Source organism: Oncorhynchus tshawytscha, linkage group LG26 (genome assembly GCF_018296145.1).
Source record: "Oncorhynchus tshawytscha isolate Ot180627B linkage group LG26, Otsh_v2.0, whole genome shotgun sequence".
Taxonomy (NCBI): Eukaryota; Metazoa; Chordata; class Actinopteri; order Salmoniformes; family Salmonidae; genus Oncorhynchus; species Oncorhynchus tshawytscha.
Window position 1 is genome coordinate 12,203,919 of NC_056454.1, and position 17,460 is coordinate 12,221,378.

Genomic DNA, 17,460 nt, shown 5'->3' on the forward strand with positions numbered 1-17,460 from the left:
CCCCCTCACAGCAGCGGGAGGATATTCTCTGTCCTGATGTTGCATAACCTTCTAGTCATGGTGCAGAAGCTGCCTCCAAGCCATCTCCCTGGGATTCAGCCTGTAAGGAGCTTCAGAAGCCAGCTACGGAGGCTGGAACTCCAGAATAGCTAGGATTGAATAGCTAGGATTCTTTTCCCTGGAAGAGACTAAGAGTCCAATCACCAAAAATTGAAAGATGTCTCTTTCATTCCCCAGATGAGGGTTCCTCTTGCGGTTACCATTACATCCTAATCAATGATCAATGCTGCTCCAGTATCCCTGCACATGTAAATATGCTATCGGAACTGACTTTTCAAATATTTCCTGTATATAGTATGCTTACTTAAAAGCCTTTAACCAACAATGCAGTTTAAGAAAATCGATTTAAGAAAATGTTTACTAAATAAACAAAAACATTTTTTTAAATTTTTTTTAAAGTCTGTGTGGTCATTTGATGAATTGTTCAGCAGTCTTATGGCTTGAGGGTAGAAGCTGTTAAGGAGCCTTTTGGACCTAGACTTGACGCTCCGGTACCACTTACAGTGCGGGAGCAGAGAGAACAGTCTATGGCTTGGATGACTGGAGTCTTTGACAATTTTTTGGGGCCTTACTCTGACACCGCCTAGTATATAAGTCCTGGATGGCAGGAAGCTTGGCTTCAGTGATGTACTGGGCTGTACGCACTACCCTCTGTAGCGCCTTATTAATGTCGGATGCCGAGCAGTTGCCATAGCAGGCGCTGATGCAACTGGTCAGGATGCTCTCGAAGGTGCAGCTGTATAACTATTTGAGGATCTTGGGGCCCGTGCCAAATCTTTTCAGTCTTCTGAGGGGGAATAGGCTTTGTCGTGCCCTCTTCATGACTTTCTTGGTGTGTTTGGACCATGATAGTTTGTTGGTGATGTGGACACCAAGGACCTTGAAACTCTCAACCTGCTCCACTACAGTCCCTTCAATGTGAACGGGGGTGTGTTCGGCCCTCCTTTTCCTGTAGTCCACAATCGTCTCCTTTGTCTTACATTATTGTGTATTTCATACTTCCAATTCTTATTTCTTGTGTGCATTGTTGGGTTATGAGTTTACAAGGAAGGCATTTCACTGTACTTGTGCATGTGCCATTAAAACTTTAAACTTGGTTAGAGGTTACTTTAAGCTGTTTTTCTCCTTTATCGATTTGACTGTCTAATGGTGAAATAGCAGGGGTTTTGTAAACCCCTGCCATATCCCCCTTTCCTAATCCACATTTATTTTCCCTTTTTTTTCTTTCAAAATTGGGATTTACGGTGTCTTTCTGTCAGGGACAGCAAACAAGCCTCTAATGGTGGGAGTGAGGAGCAGTTTCAATGTTAATGAATTCTCTGGAAGTCAAGACAATTTCTCCTCCAATATACTCTCCTTTTTGATAACAATATAATTACAAAAACATGATTAAGTAAAGTGATTTGTACAGTCTTTTTTATTACATGTTTTACTTGTTAGGACCTTGAATTATTATCAAACATTTTGACTCGTTTTTGTGGTTCATACCGTCGGTGTAATGAAAATGTTTGCAGTTTTTACCCAATGGAATATGTATGCCTGCACAATATTTCTCCCATCATCCATTATTACAGCAGTAGTCCATGCATATGAAAATAATGTGTGATGTATTCTAAACATTTGGGACAATAAGTAGCCAAATCTCAGCTTGCCGTTGATCTGTTGCCTCGGTTCCCTTCCCGCCGCCAGATCTTAAAACTGCCCTGGTGGAGCGAGACGATTTCTCATCTGGGACCAGCAGCCGGAGCACCAAGCTCATTCACGGAGGAGTCCGATATCTACAGAAAGCCATTGTGAAATTAGATTACGAACAGGTAAATGCCTCATTTTTTCTCTGCAGCTGACACTTATCCGGTGAATTCCTGGTCCGTCTGGTCATATTGCTTTATTTACCATCTGGAATCATTTTTCATTCAAAAAAAGGTCTTGACATGCTTGCCTTGAGTGAGTGCCTATGATTTTCTAAGTTATTTCAAAGAATTCCTACAACTGGGAAAGAGAGGAAGGAGTAGCTAGCGCCCCTGTCATTATCAAGATGGGAATTAGGCTAATACAGGACATTTATATCAGAGTAATGGGAGGAATAAAGCATTTGGGCCTTATTTTGTCTGTTTATTGTTAAGAAGAGTCACCGAGGTTCGAACTCAAATGTCACAGTTTTCTGTTACATTTCAGAGCACTTGAAGAATCTCATTATTTTAGGGCTGTGTGTTTTTCTTTTTTTTTTTTTAAGTCTTTTTTTTCCTATCTGTTTGAACATGCTGGGGCCTTGGAGGTGGCTGGAGAAGGGGCCAATTAGTGTGATTGCAGGAAACATAACTGCAAAGTCAGAAGCAGTGCAGCAAAGTACAGACTCCTCACCTACTCCACCAGCCAGCGAGGAAATGGAAAGCAAATTAAGGCAATTCATTCCATATTTGCTTTGGGCCGGCCACTTTGGTCATCCATGATAACAATAACATTTACACGTTTCTGCCTAGTAAATGATTAATCACCATTATACCATTTAAGTCCCTCACTTAAGAAGACATGACCCATGTATACTGTATATCTGTTAAAGAAATACAATGAACCTGATGTTACTGTATTTCATAGCACGCCATTAGGATTAAGGGGTTAAATGTCTATTTATTCACACTTAATGGTTATATTAGCTACTCTGATAGGAGTCAGTGTAGTTCAGTATTTTTTTCTCACGTGACCTCAGCACTACCGCATTAGGCATTGAGAGAGACAAAATATAACCAGTCTTCAGAAAGTGCTAAGTGGATCATGTTTTTAATTGTATCATTTTGCTCATTGTTTCATTTTTAAATTGTATAAATGGAATTGTTTAATTTCTTAAATGTTTTAAATGTATATTTTTGTTCTGTGAAGCACGGTGCGTTGCGTTCCATGTCTGAAATGTGCTGTATAAATAAAGCTTGATTTGATTTGGATGTAATCCATTTTGATCCTCTTTTCTCCTCCAGTATATGATGGTGAAGGAAGCACTGCATGAGCGTTCCAACCTCCTGAATATCGCCCCTCATCTGACTGCACTTTTACCCATCATGCTCCCCATATACAAGTAAGAATAACCTCCAGTCTCCGCCTCTCACATCGTTTCTCACTACACATACCACCGAAAATACCACATGACGCTGTAAACCTTACACATAAAGTTTTGAAGATGGAGATAAGTTCACCTGAATGGCAATAAACTTTAAGACAATCACCCGGGGCTGAGAGGCCCATTGTGGGTATGGGTAAAATGGCTGATGGTCCACCTGTACCTGCTCACAATCTCACCATCTCACCCCAGCTCTCTGAGCCTTGTGTGAACTTAGGGGCTTGATTTGATTGGTGATGCCTGGTATCATGAGCATTAATTGCACATGACATTTAAGATCCTTCTCTGGTATTTAAAGCAGTGAACAGGTGTGTCTCATTACTGAAGGGTGTGGGAAAACCGGTTTGGCTTCCAGTGCTCTGCCATGCACTGCCTAAAGTCATCATGCCAACACAGACCCTATATCCGTCACACTCAGAAGTGCACATCTTATACCTACCTTCCCAATTCTATTATAGTCCATAAACCTCAGAATGTATTATCTATTGTATATTTAGCGTGAACCAAAAATACACTTACTGAATGACACCTAATTGATTCATAGTAAATCATCGGAACGTGATGACATCATCAAGTGGCACTTTCTTATGACCTTTTCTAATGATCTTTTTGATTACAGAACGTAGAAATGCAGCGTTTTCACATATGTAGACACTGGTATGGTGCTGGAGATGTTGAACATGAGGCGAAAAAGTGGTGGAACTCCCCTTTTAATTGTAACTTTTCCACTGTGTGTGAGGTGGTGGCAGCTTCCCTACTACTGGGCAGGGATCAAGATATACGACCTGGTGGCTGGAGCCCAGTGCTTGAAGAGCAGCTACATCCTCACCAAGACCAAGGCTCTGGAGCTCTTTCCTATGTTGAAGAGAGACAAACTGGTCGGAGCCATTGTCTACTATGATGGTAAGCCGCAAACCTTTTCACCAAATATAGAACCACTGACCCAATCAGTCCTGCAAAAAAAAAGACTCTGCACCTTTTAAAGTCATTTTTTCACTAAGAATCCTGTTTTGTAAGTGAAATCTGTGTCATTAACATATATGATATAATTAAGCAATAAAGCACGAGGAGGTTTGGTATATTGCCAATATACCACTGATAAGGGCTGTTCTTAAGCACGACGAAACGAGGAGTGCCTGGATACAACCATTAACCATGGTACATTGGCCATATATCACAAACCCCCAAGGTGTTTCATTGCTATTAGAAACTGGTTACCAACGTAATTAGAACAGTAAAAAGTATGTTTTTGTCATACCGTGGTATATAGCACAGCTTTCAGCCAATCAGCATTCAGGGCTCGAACCACCCAGTTTATAATCCTGCATAGAATGTAAATTATTATTTTATCTCCTGAATCTTTTGTCTTTTATGTTCCTTCATAGAAATAACTCCTTTTGCGTACACAGCAATGTAATTGCTGGCTATGTGAGCGTAAACAAATTAGAAACAACGTGGTTTTAAGCAGAAAATAGCCAGTAGGCAATCCCTTGTTGGTTCCATCCAGTCCCAGGACCCATCTTTCCTTCCGGCTATCCGTGCCGCGTTTTGGCATCAGAAAAACAAAGCATATGTTGATTGTTAGCCGGGGTGTACATAGCATGTCCTGTTTACTCAAGGTCTCCTACGTAGCCTCAAACTCCCAACTTGGTTTCTCCAGGCTATCTGTCAGACCTCATTAAACATTTGAGGATATGTGGATTCCCATGTACTGCAAAAAAAAGGCAACATATTTCTAAGGGAATGTGGCTGCGATCTGAGCAGTGATCTATCTGTCAGCCTTACTCATTTAGCAGAAGTGAGTGGGAGAGAGGGTGTTATGCTGGAGCTCTATCATTTAGCTCTGTTTTATAATATCACTTCTCCGTTTGGTTTTCTTCAATGTCAAAATACAATTTTACATATATATTTTTTTAAGCACTTCTCTAAATATCATACTATTTTGGTAAATGACTGAAACTTAAAAGGTGTAAAGACCTGGATGAAAATATTAAGTTGTGTTGTATGTGTTAGGCTAGTTTGACAGACATTTCCCCCCCCCCCTTCTGTTATTCAATCGGTAACAATTATGGCAATGACATTTTAAAAGCTGACGTTCCTTAGGTGGGATTGGGCTTTGACTGCTTCCGTGTATCTCCTCAGGATTCTTCAAGTCATCACGCTCACATAGTTTCAACATGTAGACATGCCTTAGCCTTAGATCATACAATTTAGCCCAAAATGATCAAATTGATTGGGGAACAACACACATGAGGAGCTATAGATCAAAATATTCAAACTGAAATGGATCCATTTCAAAGTTGATGGCAGTGAATACTATATATATATATATATATATTTTTTTTTTAACTAGGCAAATCAGTTAAGAACAAATTCTTATTTACAATGATGGCCTACCGGGGAACAGTGGGTTAACTGCCTTGTTTAGGGGCAGAACGACCTTTTTTTGTTTTTACCTTGTCAGCTCGGGGATTCGATCCAGCAACCTTTTGGTTACTGGCCCAACGCTCTAAACACCAGGCTGCTATGTCCTATGCAATATTACAGTATAGCTGTAATAATGTGATATATGACAATTATTACACTACATTATTTTCATATGCATTTTTTAGGAAATACAGACTCTTTGTGTATGTTTATCTCCCCTCCCTTCGTTGCCCTCCTCTCCTTTAGCCAGAGGAGTCATTCGCAGAAGCGTCTGGGATAATAACTGCGTCCCCCGCTGTACCTGCAACAATTTAATTGGACAAGTCAGCCCAGCCAAGCATCTCTCTCTCTCTCATGACTGGGAGACATGATGTCATTATTGTCCCTGTCATTTTGCAGCATTTTGTCCAGCCATGGAGTTCCTCTCACTCCAATGAGTTTTGTACCTCCAGGACGCGCGGATTATAGTGGAGGAGGAGGTACGGGGCTGTAGGGGAGGAGGCCGAGGCTCCCACTCAACTGTCTCTCCTCTAGGGAGACATGACACTCAGCTCCCTCCCTATGCTCATTATTGATGGCCTGCGCTTTAATGTTCAGATTATTTGTATTATGTATTATCATTATTAGCGTTATCAGATTATAATCCCATTATTATAAATATGGCATGGTAATAATCCTTTGTTACGTTATCTGTCTAATCCTGGAACTAAGTCACATTGAACATTGTGGTGGTAAGTGTAGCTGTAATCGGATTATTTTAACATTGTGATGGATGTAGCTGTAATCTGGGCGATGTGAATGTGTGACTCGCAGCGGAGCTAGGCTCATAGCGGAGAGCTGTGGATCATGAGGTTAGAGGTCAGCAGGGGGCTCAACAATCATCCAGGATCAGACACACTGACTGTACACCCACAGCACAGCACATGTTAGCCAACCATACACTCTAATGGTCATATTCAGCCTACAGAGATGAGGAAGTGTATTCTATGGTCCTCCTAATACATCATGGCAGGGTGCATACTCTTGTATGTAATTCATTCTAAAATGTGGCCTTTAAATGTGTTGTTTTCTCATGTTTTACTTTTTGTTTCCAATTAATGAATTTATTTTTCTTAGTGGTGGAATGGCTCGGAGCATGCGGTAGCATTAACCAGCAGAGCCTACCAGTTACCTAGCCTCTGGTCGTTCAAACCGCAAATAAATCAAGGCACAAAAGAACATTCCTGCAAAGTAACAACATTCTCTTCCCCTCAAGGCCAACAATGAGGACTTGAACCTCGCCTGGCAATAACAAATAGAAAGAAAGTCGCCCAAGACACCAACATTAAAAGTGATTAATCATCTCTGTTCTTTTCTCTACTTTGAACCAAAGGATTTTCCAGCGATAAATCTTCAAAGATGTACATAAGAATCCCTTCCTAATGAAACCGGGCTTTGTTCATTTGTCACCTTTTAGACCCTTTCATTTAAATCACAAAACTTATGACCTCCTGACTCTTGAATATAGATCTGAGTATATTTTCAAGCCAGCGAGGGATTAATCCATAAATCTTGATACCGGATTCCTCTCTTCATTAAAAGGATTCTGCGGAGGGATCTTCTGCTTTACAAGTAGATCCGTCACTGTCAGAATCCCACTCCTGATACTGATGTACCAGGGACATTGCAAAGAATTATTTTCGATGATCATTTCCCCACATTTTGCACCCATTTTGAAAAGGAGCAGTATTATTGATTGGTTGTAAGTAGATTTTGTCCTCACTTGATAGCTTGGTAGGTTTAACACTTTGACCAGCCCAGCCCAGCCCGCTGTTCTTGTGGAGCCCCCCATTCCAGTGCAGGGTGGTGGTGGCTCCATAAGAACAGCACACACAGGCCAAAGGGCCACTGTGGCTTTAAGTGTGCTCCTTGTGTGGCCAGAGCAGCCATCCCACTGATGCAAAGTGACAGGGACAGATGTGACATATCGGTTCCGACACACTTCCATACCACCAGTCACAGGCTGGGGGTGACTCACATCCTCTCCCCTGGTCCTGTCCCCCCGCTGCAGGACAACACAACGACGCTCGAATGAACCTCGCCATCGCCCTCACTGCTGCCAGGTATGGGGCTGCCATAGCCAATTACACTGAAGTGGTGCACCTACTGAAGAGGGTAGATCCTCAGATGGGCAAAGAGAGGGTCTGTGGAGCGCGCTGCAGGGACGTGATCACAGGTGAAACTACAGCTACAAAGCCGCTGCTTCCGTCCTTCCTCCCTGCCCCCTAGCACTCACCACAGGGCGTCAGCTCTCAGAGCCTGCCTGTTAGGTAGCCCTGTTAATCAGTGGTATTTTGCACATAGTCATCGCAGATCTAATGTGGGGCTTTAATATTTTATAAGCATTTTATGGTGTAGAGAGCTCCTTCCGATCTGCTAGCAATATAATATGGAATTAGCGTACTCCAAATGGCCTAACTTACCTTTTTAAATGTCACGCATAGCAGTGGCTTTGGAGGAATAAAACATAACCAAGATTTGAGGGTCTCAACACATGACTGCCCCCTGATGTTTTGAAAGATATGTGTGCTTTCTTTCTTTCTGAAGAAGAAACTGCTCACTTTCTTTGGTGTGAGAGAGAGGCCTCACAAGTAAAGCGCTTGTAAGAGTACTTTGAATCACTATTCGGCGCTAATTCAGTTGACTGTATTCCTGTTTCTCTCTACGATGTGAATGTGTCAGGTGTTACAATTATATGCTTGAAAATTCGTACAAAATGTCATTTCTATGTCGCTCAGTTTAGCTTTTCGCTACTTTCGTTATGACATGGTGTCACAAGTCAAATTAGGAGGGTAGTCCGTTCTTTTAAGTCGTTGTCAAAACAGATCATTTAGTATCATTGTGCTACGTTTGATATGGGCCCCATTGTAAAGGCTCGTCAACACCAGGCAGCACATTAACAAACATGGGCTGAATCCCAAATGGTACCCTAATCCCTACATGGTGCACTACTTCTGATCGGCCCTGGTCAAAAGTAGTGCAGTAAATAGGGAATGGCATGCCATTTGGGATGCATACATTTCCCTGTGCGCATTAAAAGCACTCCCTCGCACACTGCCTCTTGGGCTGCACTTTGACACAAAGAGGCGAGAGGGAAATTAGGTATGTCTGGTTCCTATTAATTACAGTCTTCTGAAGTCTCCCATGGACACACGCGAGCCACTCTATTACGGAAGGGGTGTTGGCTGATAAATTAATAATCCCGGTTGTCACTGGGTACAGATGAATGGCCCCTGGTGATTGATGCTGTTTTCTTTCATAGGGCAGGAATTTGATGTCAGAGCCAAATGTGTTATCAATGCCACGGGACCTTTTACCGATGCACTGCGGAAAATGGATGATCAGAAGAACCCCAACATCTGTCAGCCCAGTGCTGGGGTGCACATCGTCATCCCGGGCTATTACAGGTAACACACGACGCCCCCTTCCATCACCCCCTTGCATCACTGCATCATTAGCGCCTGGCTGATCAATTCATTAGCACCATCGGCTGAGCCACGAGACGGGGACAGCCAGGACAAAACATAAGCACTCTTACGATACAAGATGCTCTTGCATGGATGGTTCAGAACAAGTGCTTGGTGCTGAGGGGTTCTGTTCAGGGGAATCATGTCTCTTTGTGTTTCTTCACACTCCCTGTTAGGTTGAAAAGGCCATTTAGATGAGTTTAATCAAGCTAACAGATGGCATTGTATGCCGTTTATCTCCAGATGAATATGGATTTTTGAAGAGAGCTGTTGGCCTACTCAACCAGACTTTCCTGTAATGCCTACACTTTTAGGAAAAAAGGTGATATCTAGAACCTAAAAGTCCCAATAGGAAAACACTTTGAAGAACCCTTTTTGGTTCCAGGTAGAAGCCTTTTACACATAGGGTTCTACATGGAACCCAAAAGAGTTCTACCTGGGACCAAAAAGGGTTCTCCTGTGGGGACAGCCGAAGAACCATTTTGGAATCCTTTTTTCTAAGAGTGCTGGTTTTCTTGTTGATGCATGTTACTTGTGTTTGCAGGGCAACAAAAAAGTGCCCCCCCCTTTTTCCCGCCACCTCTACCCCCCCTGTTTCCTGTATTAAATTGAGTCAGTAGCGTGTGCATGTGTTTTAAACAGGACAATATGAGTGCTATGCTGTCGCTGGAACTATACGGGAGCAGTGGCGTAGCTGGAATTGAAACCAGCAGAATTAATCTCCTGGAAAGACCGTTGACAGGAGCCTGATTATGGGGTGTCCCCCAGTCGGCCCGCTCACGACCTCCAGCAGACCAAAGGTTAATGCAGTCTTCTTGTTTGCTTCCCCCACTCTACTTCCACCACACCCCCTCCACCACACCCCTGCACCCTACCTTCAGTCCAGACAACATGGGGCTCCTGGACCCAGCCACCAGCGACGGACGCGTCATCTTCTTCCTGCCCTGGGAGAAGATGACCATCGCCGGGACCACGGACACGCCCACGGAGATCACACCGCACCCCATCCCCATGGAGGAGGACATCAACTTCATCCTCACGGAGGTCCGCAACTACCTCAGCCCCGATGTCGAAGGTGACTATGACCTGCAATGACCTGCTTATGGTTTCTCCGAGGGATTCACAGTGCAGGGGTAGAAGATCTCTACTATAATCATGAATTGACATTTCTTTACCAAACTTTTCATAATGCAATATGCGTTATCTATATAATAACTCAATTAGCCAGTTATATCTTTATAATAACTGGAATATCCAGTCATTTCAGAAGTCTGGATCGTTTTGTAAAAATGATATATCAGTGAAATGCTTGTATTCTATACAGCATTTTTTCCCCCAAGTCAATCTTCCATAGGGTGATGGACAGGAAGGCCATGATGCTAAAGTTATAAAGGTAGCAATGTCAACACAATACGGCATTTCCTTTACAAGCCATGAATCACTCGTGTGCTATACTTTTACACTTACGGCACTATAATGACGTTACAATCATACCTCATTCATAACAGACATTTATGATAATAAATACACGTCCGACAATCTCACAGTATTTCCCCCCTCTAGATTTACAAATAGCTGATGGAGCAAGCAGCTGACTGATATAAATGGGCTAATGTGATGGCAGTGTAGCACAGTGTAGGACTTCCGCCAGATATTAATTCATCAGGCGGCCACAGAGTGCAGACAGATACAAATTCCTGCTTTAATTATGTATGGGGACCTGCAGTCGAGAAACAGGAGACATCAACCAACAACACTCTGAGGATTTCTTATCGGAACTTTGTGAAGCCCTATTTCATTTCGTCCATAGTTGTTTTGTTTCCTTCGACTATAATGCACTGCTGCTTGTTGTTTCCCTAAACACTTAGGACAAAATAGATTATCTGCTTTCTACTCACTATACCTCCACATGGGAGGTTTGTTATGAATAAGTGAAAAATAACCAATACCACATTAAATTATATTGTTTTCGATTTGCGATTTTTATGAGACCTTCCTGGAGCCCTTATTATGTATTTTGTATATGTTTTTCCGATTTGGGGCCTCTGATGGCCTTGCCGATTGACTGGTTTATCAAAACCCAGGGAGACTTTATTAAATGAAGGACCGTTGGATGTCTAAACAGAATGCAGTGCTATTGATTTTGGAGAAGTGGTCTAATTGTTTTCAGTGCACAAGGGGTTGTCGAGATTATTTGATTGATTAGCTTGATTCTAGTCTACATCCACATCCTCTCCTGGCCAGCCAATCTAATGGCACAGTAATGCCAAAGCACTGCATTCTCCATCATTATTTTCCATCTATCTATATCCAGCATAAGATTTACCCCAAAAGGTTTTTGCACATTTCCTACTCATTAGCTGCCAGCTTTCCTTCTACCAAGACCTTGAGACAGTAGAGAGGTGGCACCTGTACAGTACAGTAGCTCTGTCTATATGGAGCGTATGGAGGAGGACTATATGTCATGGGGGCTCTGCGACTCAGGTCTCAGACCAGCGTCCGGGCAGCTCCATGCTGCAGCCAGCATGCTCTGTGCTCTGGACGGCCCGCCAGGCTGACATGTGGCGTATGTCTGGGCGAGACCCTGTCTCCCCAAGTCCTGTGGTCACAGTCGGAGCAGAAGACCCTACGGCCTGAGAACAAAAAAAACACACAAGTGTGAAGTGATGGAGCCGGAGGCCATGAGGGAGCTGACTTTTCTCCTCCGTCTCATCTCTCCGTCCTTGCCTGTGGACGTGCTGGGGCTCCAGACGTGGAGTCTCCAGTAATTCTGAACGGCAGAGGAAAGGAGAAGAGGAGGATCTTTCCAGGGGGGATTTGTCACATTATGTGGCGGTGACACCTCAGAGGAGACATAGTGGCCTAGAGTGGACAGGCAGTGTTTCCTCAGTCCTTCCTCCAGTCCTTCCCGTAAGGAAGTGGTCTCCATGGCTTCTCACAGTCACACCAACCTCTGAGTGACACCCAGCAGACAGTTCCAGATCCTTACTGGAACCAAACCTGGGTTCAATTACTATTTGAAATAATTTCAAATACTTTAGCTGGGCTCGATTGAGCTTGCCTGGCACAATGGAACCAATAGAATAGTCATAAAACTGCAAATACCACCCATCTGGCACTCCAAGCAGGCTAAATCAATTGCTAAAAGTGTTTAAAAGATTTAAAATAGTTTTGAACCCAGGTCTGACTGTAACAGGACCGTACCAGTAGCACATCCCTGGCCTGCTGTTGCTGCAGCTGAAGCACTGGGCCTGCTTTGTTCCTCTACTGCAGTACGGACTGGACTCTGTTATGTCCCAAATGGCACCCTATTCCCTATATAGTGCTCTACTTTGGACTTGGGCCCATTGGGCTCTGGTCAAAAGTAGTGCACTATATAGGGAATAGGTTTCTATTTGGAATGCACACTCTCTCGGCATGGTGGAATGTTTCCACACGGCCTCCATTCCCTGATAATGAGTCATCCCAACAAAGGACCCGTCAGTTCAACTCATATTGTCTCTTATAATCCAAAAATGGCACTCTTTTTCATATTGTATCCTTCACATCCCAGACAACCCACATTTCTGCGTGGAAGAATATGTCCTTTGTTCACAGCCATACTTTTTGAGGAAGGGTAAATGTATATGTTTTCAGTGTGAGTTGAATGGTTTTTTAGGTATGAATCAATCTCAGACTTCTGAGGCTGTCCTAATATGGACACCATACTGGACTAGAAAGTATACCCACAAAGTTGAAGTCAATCAGACTGAGCCGGTGAACTCTTGAATGCAGCCAGCGGGTCCCCTATGTTGAATACAGCCAGAGTTGGAGACCGAGCGGGCTGTTTCCCTATTCCCCTATATTGTGCACTAGTTTTGACCAGAGCCCTATGGAACCTGGTCGAAAGTAGTGCACTAAATAGGGAACAGGATTCCATTTGGGTTGCAACCAGAGATGTTGTTTATCATGCATAGCTCTCACTTTGCACCGCCGTACAAATTAGCTTTGTCTCTATCTGCTCCCCTTTTACTGCCCATGTGAGGCCTTCAGCCCCATAGCTACTCAGCTGTCATAAATGTTTAAAAAATGCCCTTTGATAACGAGTTTGTCATTGTTTTATTCAGAAATATCAACCAGCCCATTATAGTGGCAGCTATTTTTTCAATCGATACACAACAGCATATTAATATTTAATTCTTTATATGTCACCGCGATATGAAGAGAGAGCGGCTGTTGTGGCGTATGAGTTGGAAGTCATTTATTTTCTAGCAGTAGAGGAGGGAGGTGTTATTTAGGCGTGCAAGGATTCCACTAGCTGTCCATCACTCTCATAGCTTTGTGTTTCTCCTGCTTTGTGTAGCCTAACGTGTGTGTGTGTGTGTGTGTGTGTGTGTGTGTGTGTGTGTGTGTGTGTGTGTGTGTGTGTGTGTGTGTGTGTGTGTGTGTGTGTGTGTGTGTGTGTGTGTGTGTGTGTGTGTGTGTGTGTGTGTGTGTGTGTGTGTGTGTGTGTGTGTGTGTGTGTGTGTGTGTGTGTGTGTGTGTGTGTGTGTGGTCTCACTCTGTCTGGACTCTTTGTCCTGTGCAGTGAGGAGAGGAGATGTCTTGGCAGCCTGGAGTGGTATTCGTCCGCTGGTCACAAACCCCAACTCCAAGGACACTCAGTCAATCTGCAGGAATCATATTGTCCACATCAGTGACAGCGGACTGGTCACCATCGCTGGTTAGTCTGTACAGTCAAATGTTTCACTGCATTTTATCAATGCTAATCATGCTGTACATGTAACTTACTCTGTGTGAGATAATATAGGCCTATACTTGAATTGCAGCACTAACAAGTCTATTACAGATAGTGTGGTAATAACACCATATTAGCACAAGTCTATTACAGATAGTGTGGTAATAACACCATATTAACACAGGTCTTACATATAGTGTGGTAATAACACCATATTAGCACAAGACTATTACAGATCGTGTGGTAATAACACCATATTAGCACAAGTCTATTACATATAGTGTGGTAATAACACCATATTAACACAGGTCTTACATATAGTGTGGTAATAACACCATATTAGCACAGGTCTATTACAGATCGTGTGGTAATAACACCATATGAACACAAGTTTATTACATATAGTGTGGTAATAACACCATATGAACACAAGTTTATTATATATAGTGTGGTAATAACACCATATGAACACAAGTCTATTACAAGTAGTGGTAATTACACCATATGAAGACTATTACAAGTAGTGTGATAATAACACCACATTTTAAATCCTTGTCTAGGTGGGAAATGGACAACATATCGCTCCATGGCGGAGGATACCCTGGATGCTGCAGTCAAGGCCCATAACCTTTCTGCTGGCCCCAGTAAGACAGTGGGCCTGATGCTAGAGGGAGCTAAAGACTGGACTCCTACCATGTACATCCGCCTGGTACAGGACTATGGCCTGGAGGTGGAGGTGGTTGCAAAATTACTACTAGTTGCAAAATTCTGTTAACTTTCCCAACATTCCCAGGTTTTTCTGAAATCCTGGCTGGAAGATTCCCGAAATCAGGAAGGAATAAGCAGATGTTCCGGAATCCTCCACCTAGGGTTTCTGGAAAAAAGTTACCAATCATTTTAGGTAGTTGTAATGATTTATTGAGGTGCCAACTTTAAAGTAATGGTCTGCCATAATTGTATGACATCAATTTGTAGGTGGATACTAATGAATAGTCAGGCCCATTTGTAAAGCTGAATTGAATGGCTCCTTTGGTACATGAGTCCACACAATCCCGGAAGCTGCTGTCAAATGAAGATTGTGCCATCAGTACCCTGACATCCCAATGATGAGCCACATGTGTTCATCTTGGCCAATGAGTGAATTGAACACCAGTGCTTTTAGCACAGTGGATTAACAGTGCAGCTTGCACTCTCTCTGTCACTGCACCACTCAGACACATCTCCAGGACAGTCCACGCCATGTTAGACTTCAAATGAACTGTACAATGACCTGCAAATGACAAGCCGAGAGAGTTGCAGCCCCCTGTGACTTAGTGTGAATGAGATTTAACCCTTCGTTAGCGCGGAATAGGGAAGAAAGCCTAATCTATGATCCTGATGTTGCCGGAATGTTTAAAAAGGTCAATGTGCTGATATTTTTGACAGCGCGTGACCTTTAGTGGAAAAAAAGTAACCAAACCGGTTGAATTGAAATAACTTCTTCTTTGTTTAGTTCTGGCACATAATGTATCACAGTCAAAGCATGCTGTCTCCTCTGCAGCCATCTCCACCATGAGTGACTCGACTGTTAATACATCGTATTGATCTCATATCAAAAGGTGCTGTTTAAGTGCAATGGATTTCCCAGGGAACATTGGCCCATTCTGTTTGGATTTTAACTGGATTGCAAATGTGTGTGGTGTCCAGGTGGCCCAACATCTGGCCTCTTCCTACGGAGGGAGGGCTTACGAGGTCGCCAAAATGGCCCATGTCACCGGCAAACGATGGCCCATTGTCGGCAAACGCCTCGTATCTGAATTCCCCTACATTGAGAGTGAGGTTTGTATGTACATTATATCCAGGGCTGCAAAATTCCAGTCACTTTCCCCAAAATTCCCAACCGGGAATTCTGGGAAACATAGGAAGTTACTGTAGTTAAAGACATGCTCCGGTACTTTGGCATATTTTTTTAACATCCCACTTTGGGCTAGGTGTGTGAGTGTGTAGTTCATACATGCATAATCTATGAGCAGAATGACTGTTTTACCTCAATTAGCCACAAAATCCCAAGTTTGAAAGCAAATGTTTTCTTGAAGCTGTGCCTCGCTATTTTCCCTTCATTTCCCCTCACCTGGGTCAGTCCCCTAGCAATTAGAGTTCTCGAAAATGAGCTTCAGCCCCTCGCATTTGAATGACTGCTAGCAAGAGGTCTGCCCAGCGTTATCCAATGAGTTTGCTGGGTGGGCCCAACGGCTCAGTGGACACAGCAGAGAGAGAGCGAGAGATCAGTGCACATATCTGCACATACAGTATGTGACACAGTACGCAATTTTCAGGGACCACTTTTGGCTAGCGAGTGCTACTTTCAGAACTACTTGCTAAAAATAATACAAAAGTACCAGAGGATCTCTTTAACTCCTAATCAACAGAGCTAAAAGAAGAGTGAATAGGTGAATGACCAGAGGTGCATAAAATGTAGACTAAGCATTATATTGTTTCCAGGTCCAGTATGCCATTAAAGAGTATGCGTGCACGGCCATTGATGTGATCGCCAGGCGCACGCGGCTGGGCTTCCTGAATGTGCAGGCGGCCGAGGAGGCCCTTCCACGCATCGTAGACATCATGGGAAAGCAGCTGACGTGGAGTGAGCAGAGGAAGAGGGTGAGCTGCACCACTCTCTCACAGTAGGGCTGCAAACTTCCAGAAACCTTCCAGAAAATTCCCAGGTTTTCCAGAAATCCAGGTTGTAGGATTTCCTTCTGATTCCAGGAATCCCATAGACATTTTGGGAAAGTTCATGGAATTTTGCAACCCTATTTCACAGACAAAACCACTGCATTCAAACCGCCACATCTTTCCTTAACCCATTTGTCCAGTATACAATCGATATGTAAGAAAAAACCTATTGACTGGCACCGTTCCCAGTATCTCTCTCCCATCCCGTCACTGATTTTCCCACTCGGATATCCCCGCACGTGCATTTTGATCGACCTCACATTAACTTGGGATGCGTTTGGTCTTTATTAAGAGCCATATATTGGCTTTGGTCATTACCATAGGTTAATTATGGAGGTTTGCTTTATGCTGTTGCTACATTCACACTGTAATCATATGCAGCTAACAAAAGCCAATTACTGCTTGGGTATCCCCTAAATAGGTATTGTTTTGATATTTCTATTCCAGTCTATGTTTTGTTTGTGTTGGACTATTAATAGAGAAATGCCTAACTAGAGCTTTGATACAGTTTGATTCTCATGAATTCAGATGGGGCCTCACCCTTCCTCTAATTCTCCTTCTACATTGAACTTTAGCCCAGTTATGGAGTGATTCTTGCCTGCAATCCTTAGAGCACCTTTACCAATCCATGACAAGTCACATTCAAAGCAAACCGGTGTTGAATGTGAACGTATTAATTCACCACTATGGATAACTGACCCCTGTTTTTACAGTTTTTAGGTTGAGAAGGTATTTAGAAAGCCACTAACCTACAGCAGTCGTGGTAGATTGCAGGCCACATGTTTGTATGTGGGTGTCTGAGTGTCTGCTATGTGATCAATGTGTGCTAATGGAAGTAGTGCTAGTGCTGCTGTGATGAACGTCTGGTATTCTAATGGGCCTTCAAATCAAATCGTATTGGTCACATACACATGGTGAGCAGA

General features: G+C 43.2%; 1 protein-coding gene across 1 annotated transcript in view; it reads left to right on the forward strand.

Annotated features, from left to right (window-relative positions):
- LOC112225171 (glycerol-3-phosphate dehydrogenase, mitochondrial) overlaps positions 1-17,460 on the forward strand; it is a 38,436-nt gene that overhangs the window by 7,539 nt on the left and 13,437 nt on the right. The window contains exons 4-13 of the mRNA XM_024388854.2: positions 1,750-1,874; positions 3,033-3,130; positions 3,912-4,075; positions 7,650-7,814; positions 8,901-9,045; positions 9,987-10,180; positions 13,673-13,807; positions 14,383-14,558; positions 15,509-15,640; positions 16,304-16,462. Coding sequence (XP_024244622.2) covers positions 1,750-1,874; positions 3,033-3,130; positions 3,912-4,075; positions 7,650-7,814; positions 8,901-9,045; positions 9,987-10,180; positions 13,673-13,807; positions 14,383-14,558; positions 15,509-15,640; positions 16,304-16,462 — 1,493 coding nt within the window. The remainder of the gene's footprint in view (positions 1-1,749; positions 1,875-3,032; positions 3,131-3,911; positions 4,076-7,649; positions 7,815-8,900; positions 9,046-9,986; positions 10,181-13,672; positions 13,808-14,382; positions 14,559-15,508; positions 15,641-16,303; positions 16,463-17,460) is intronic.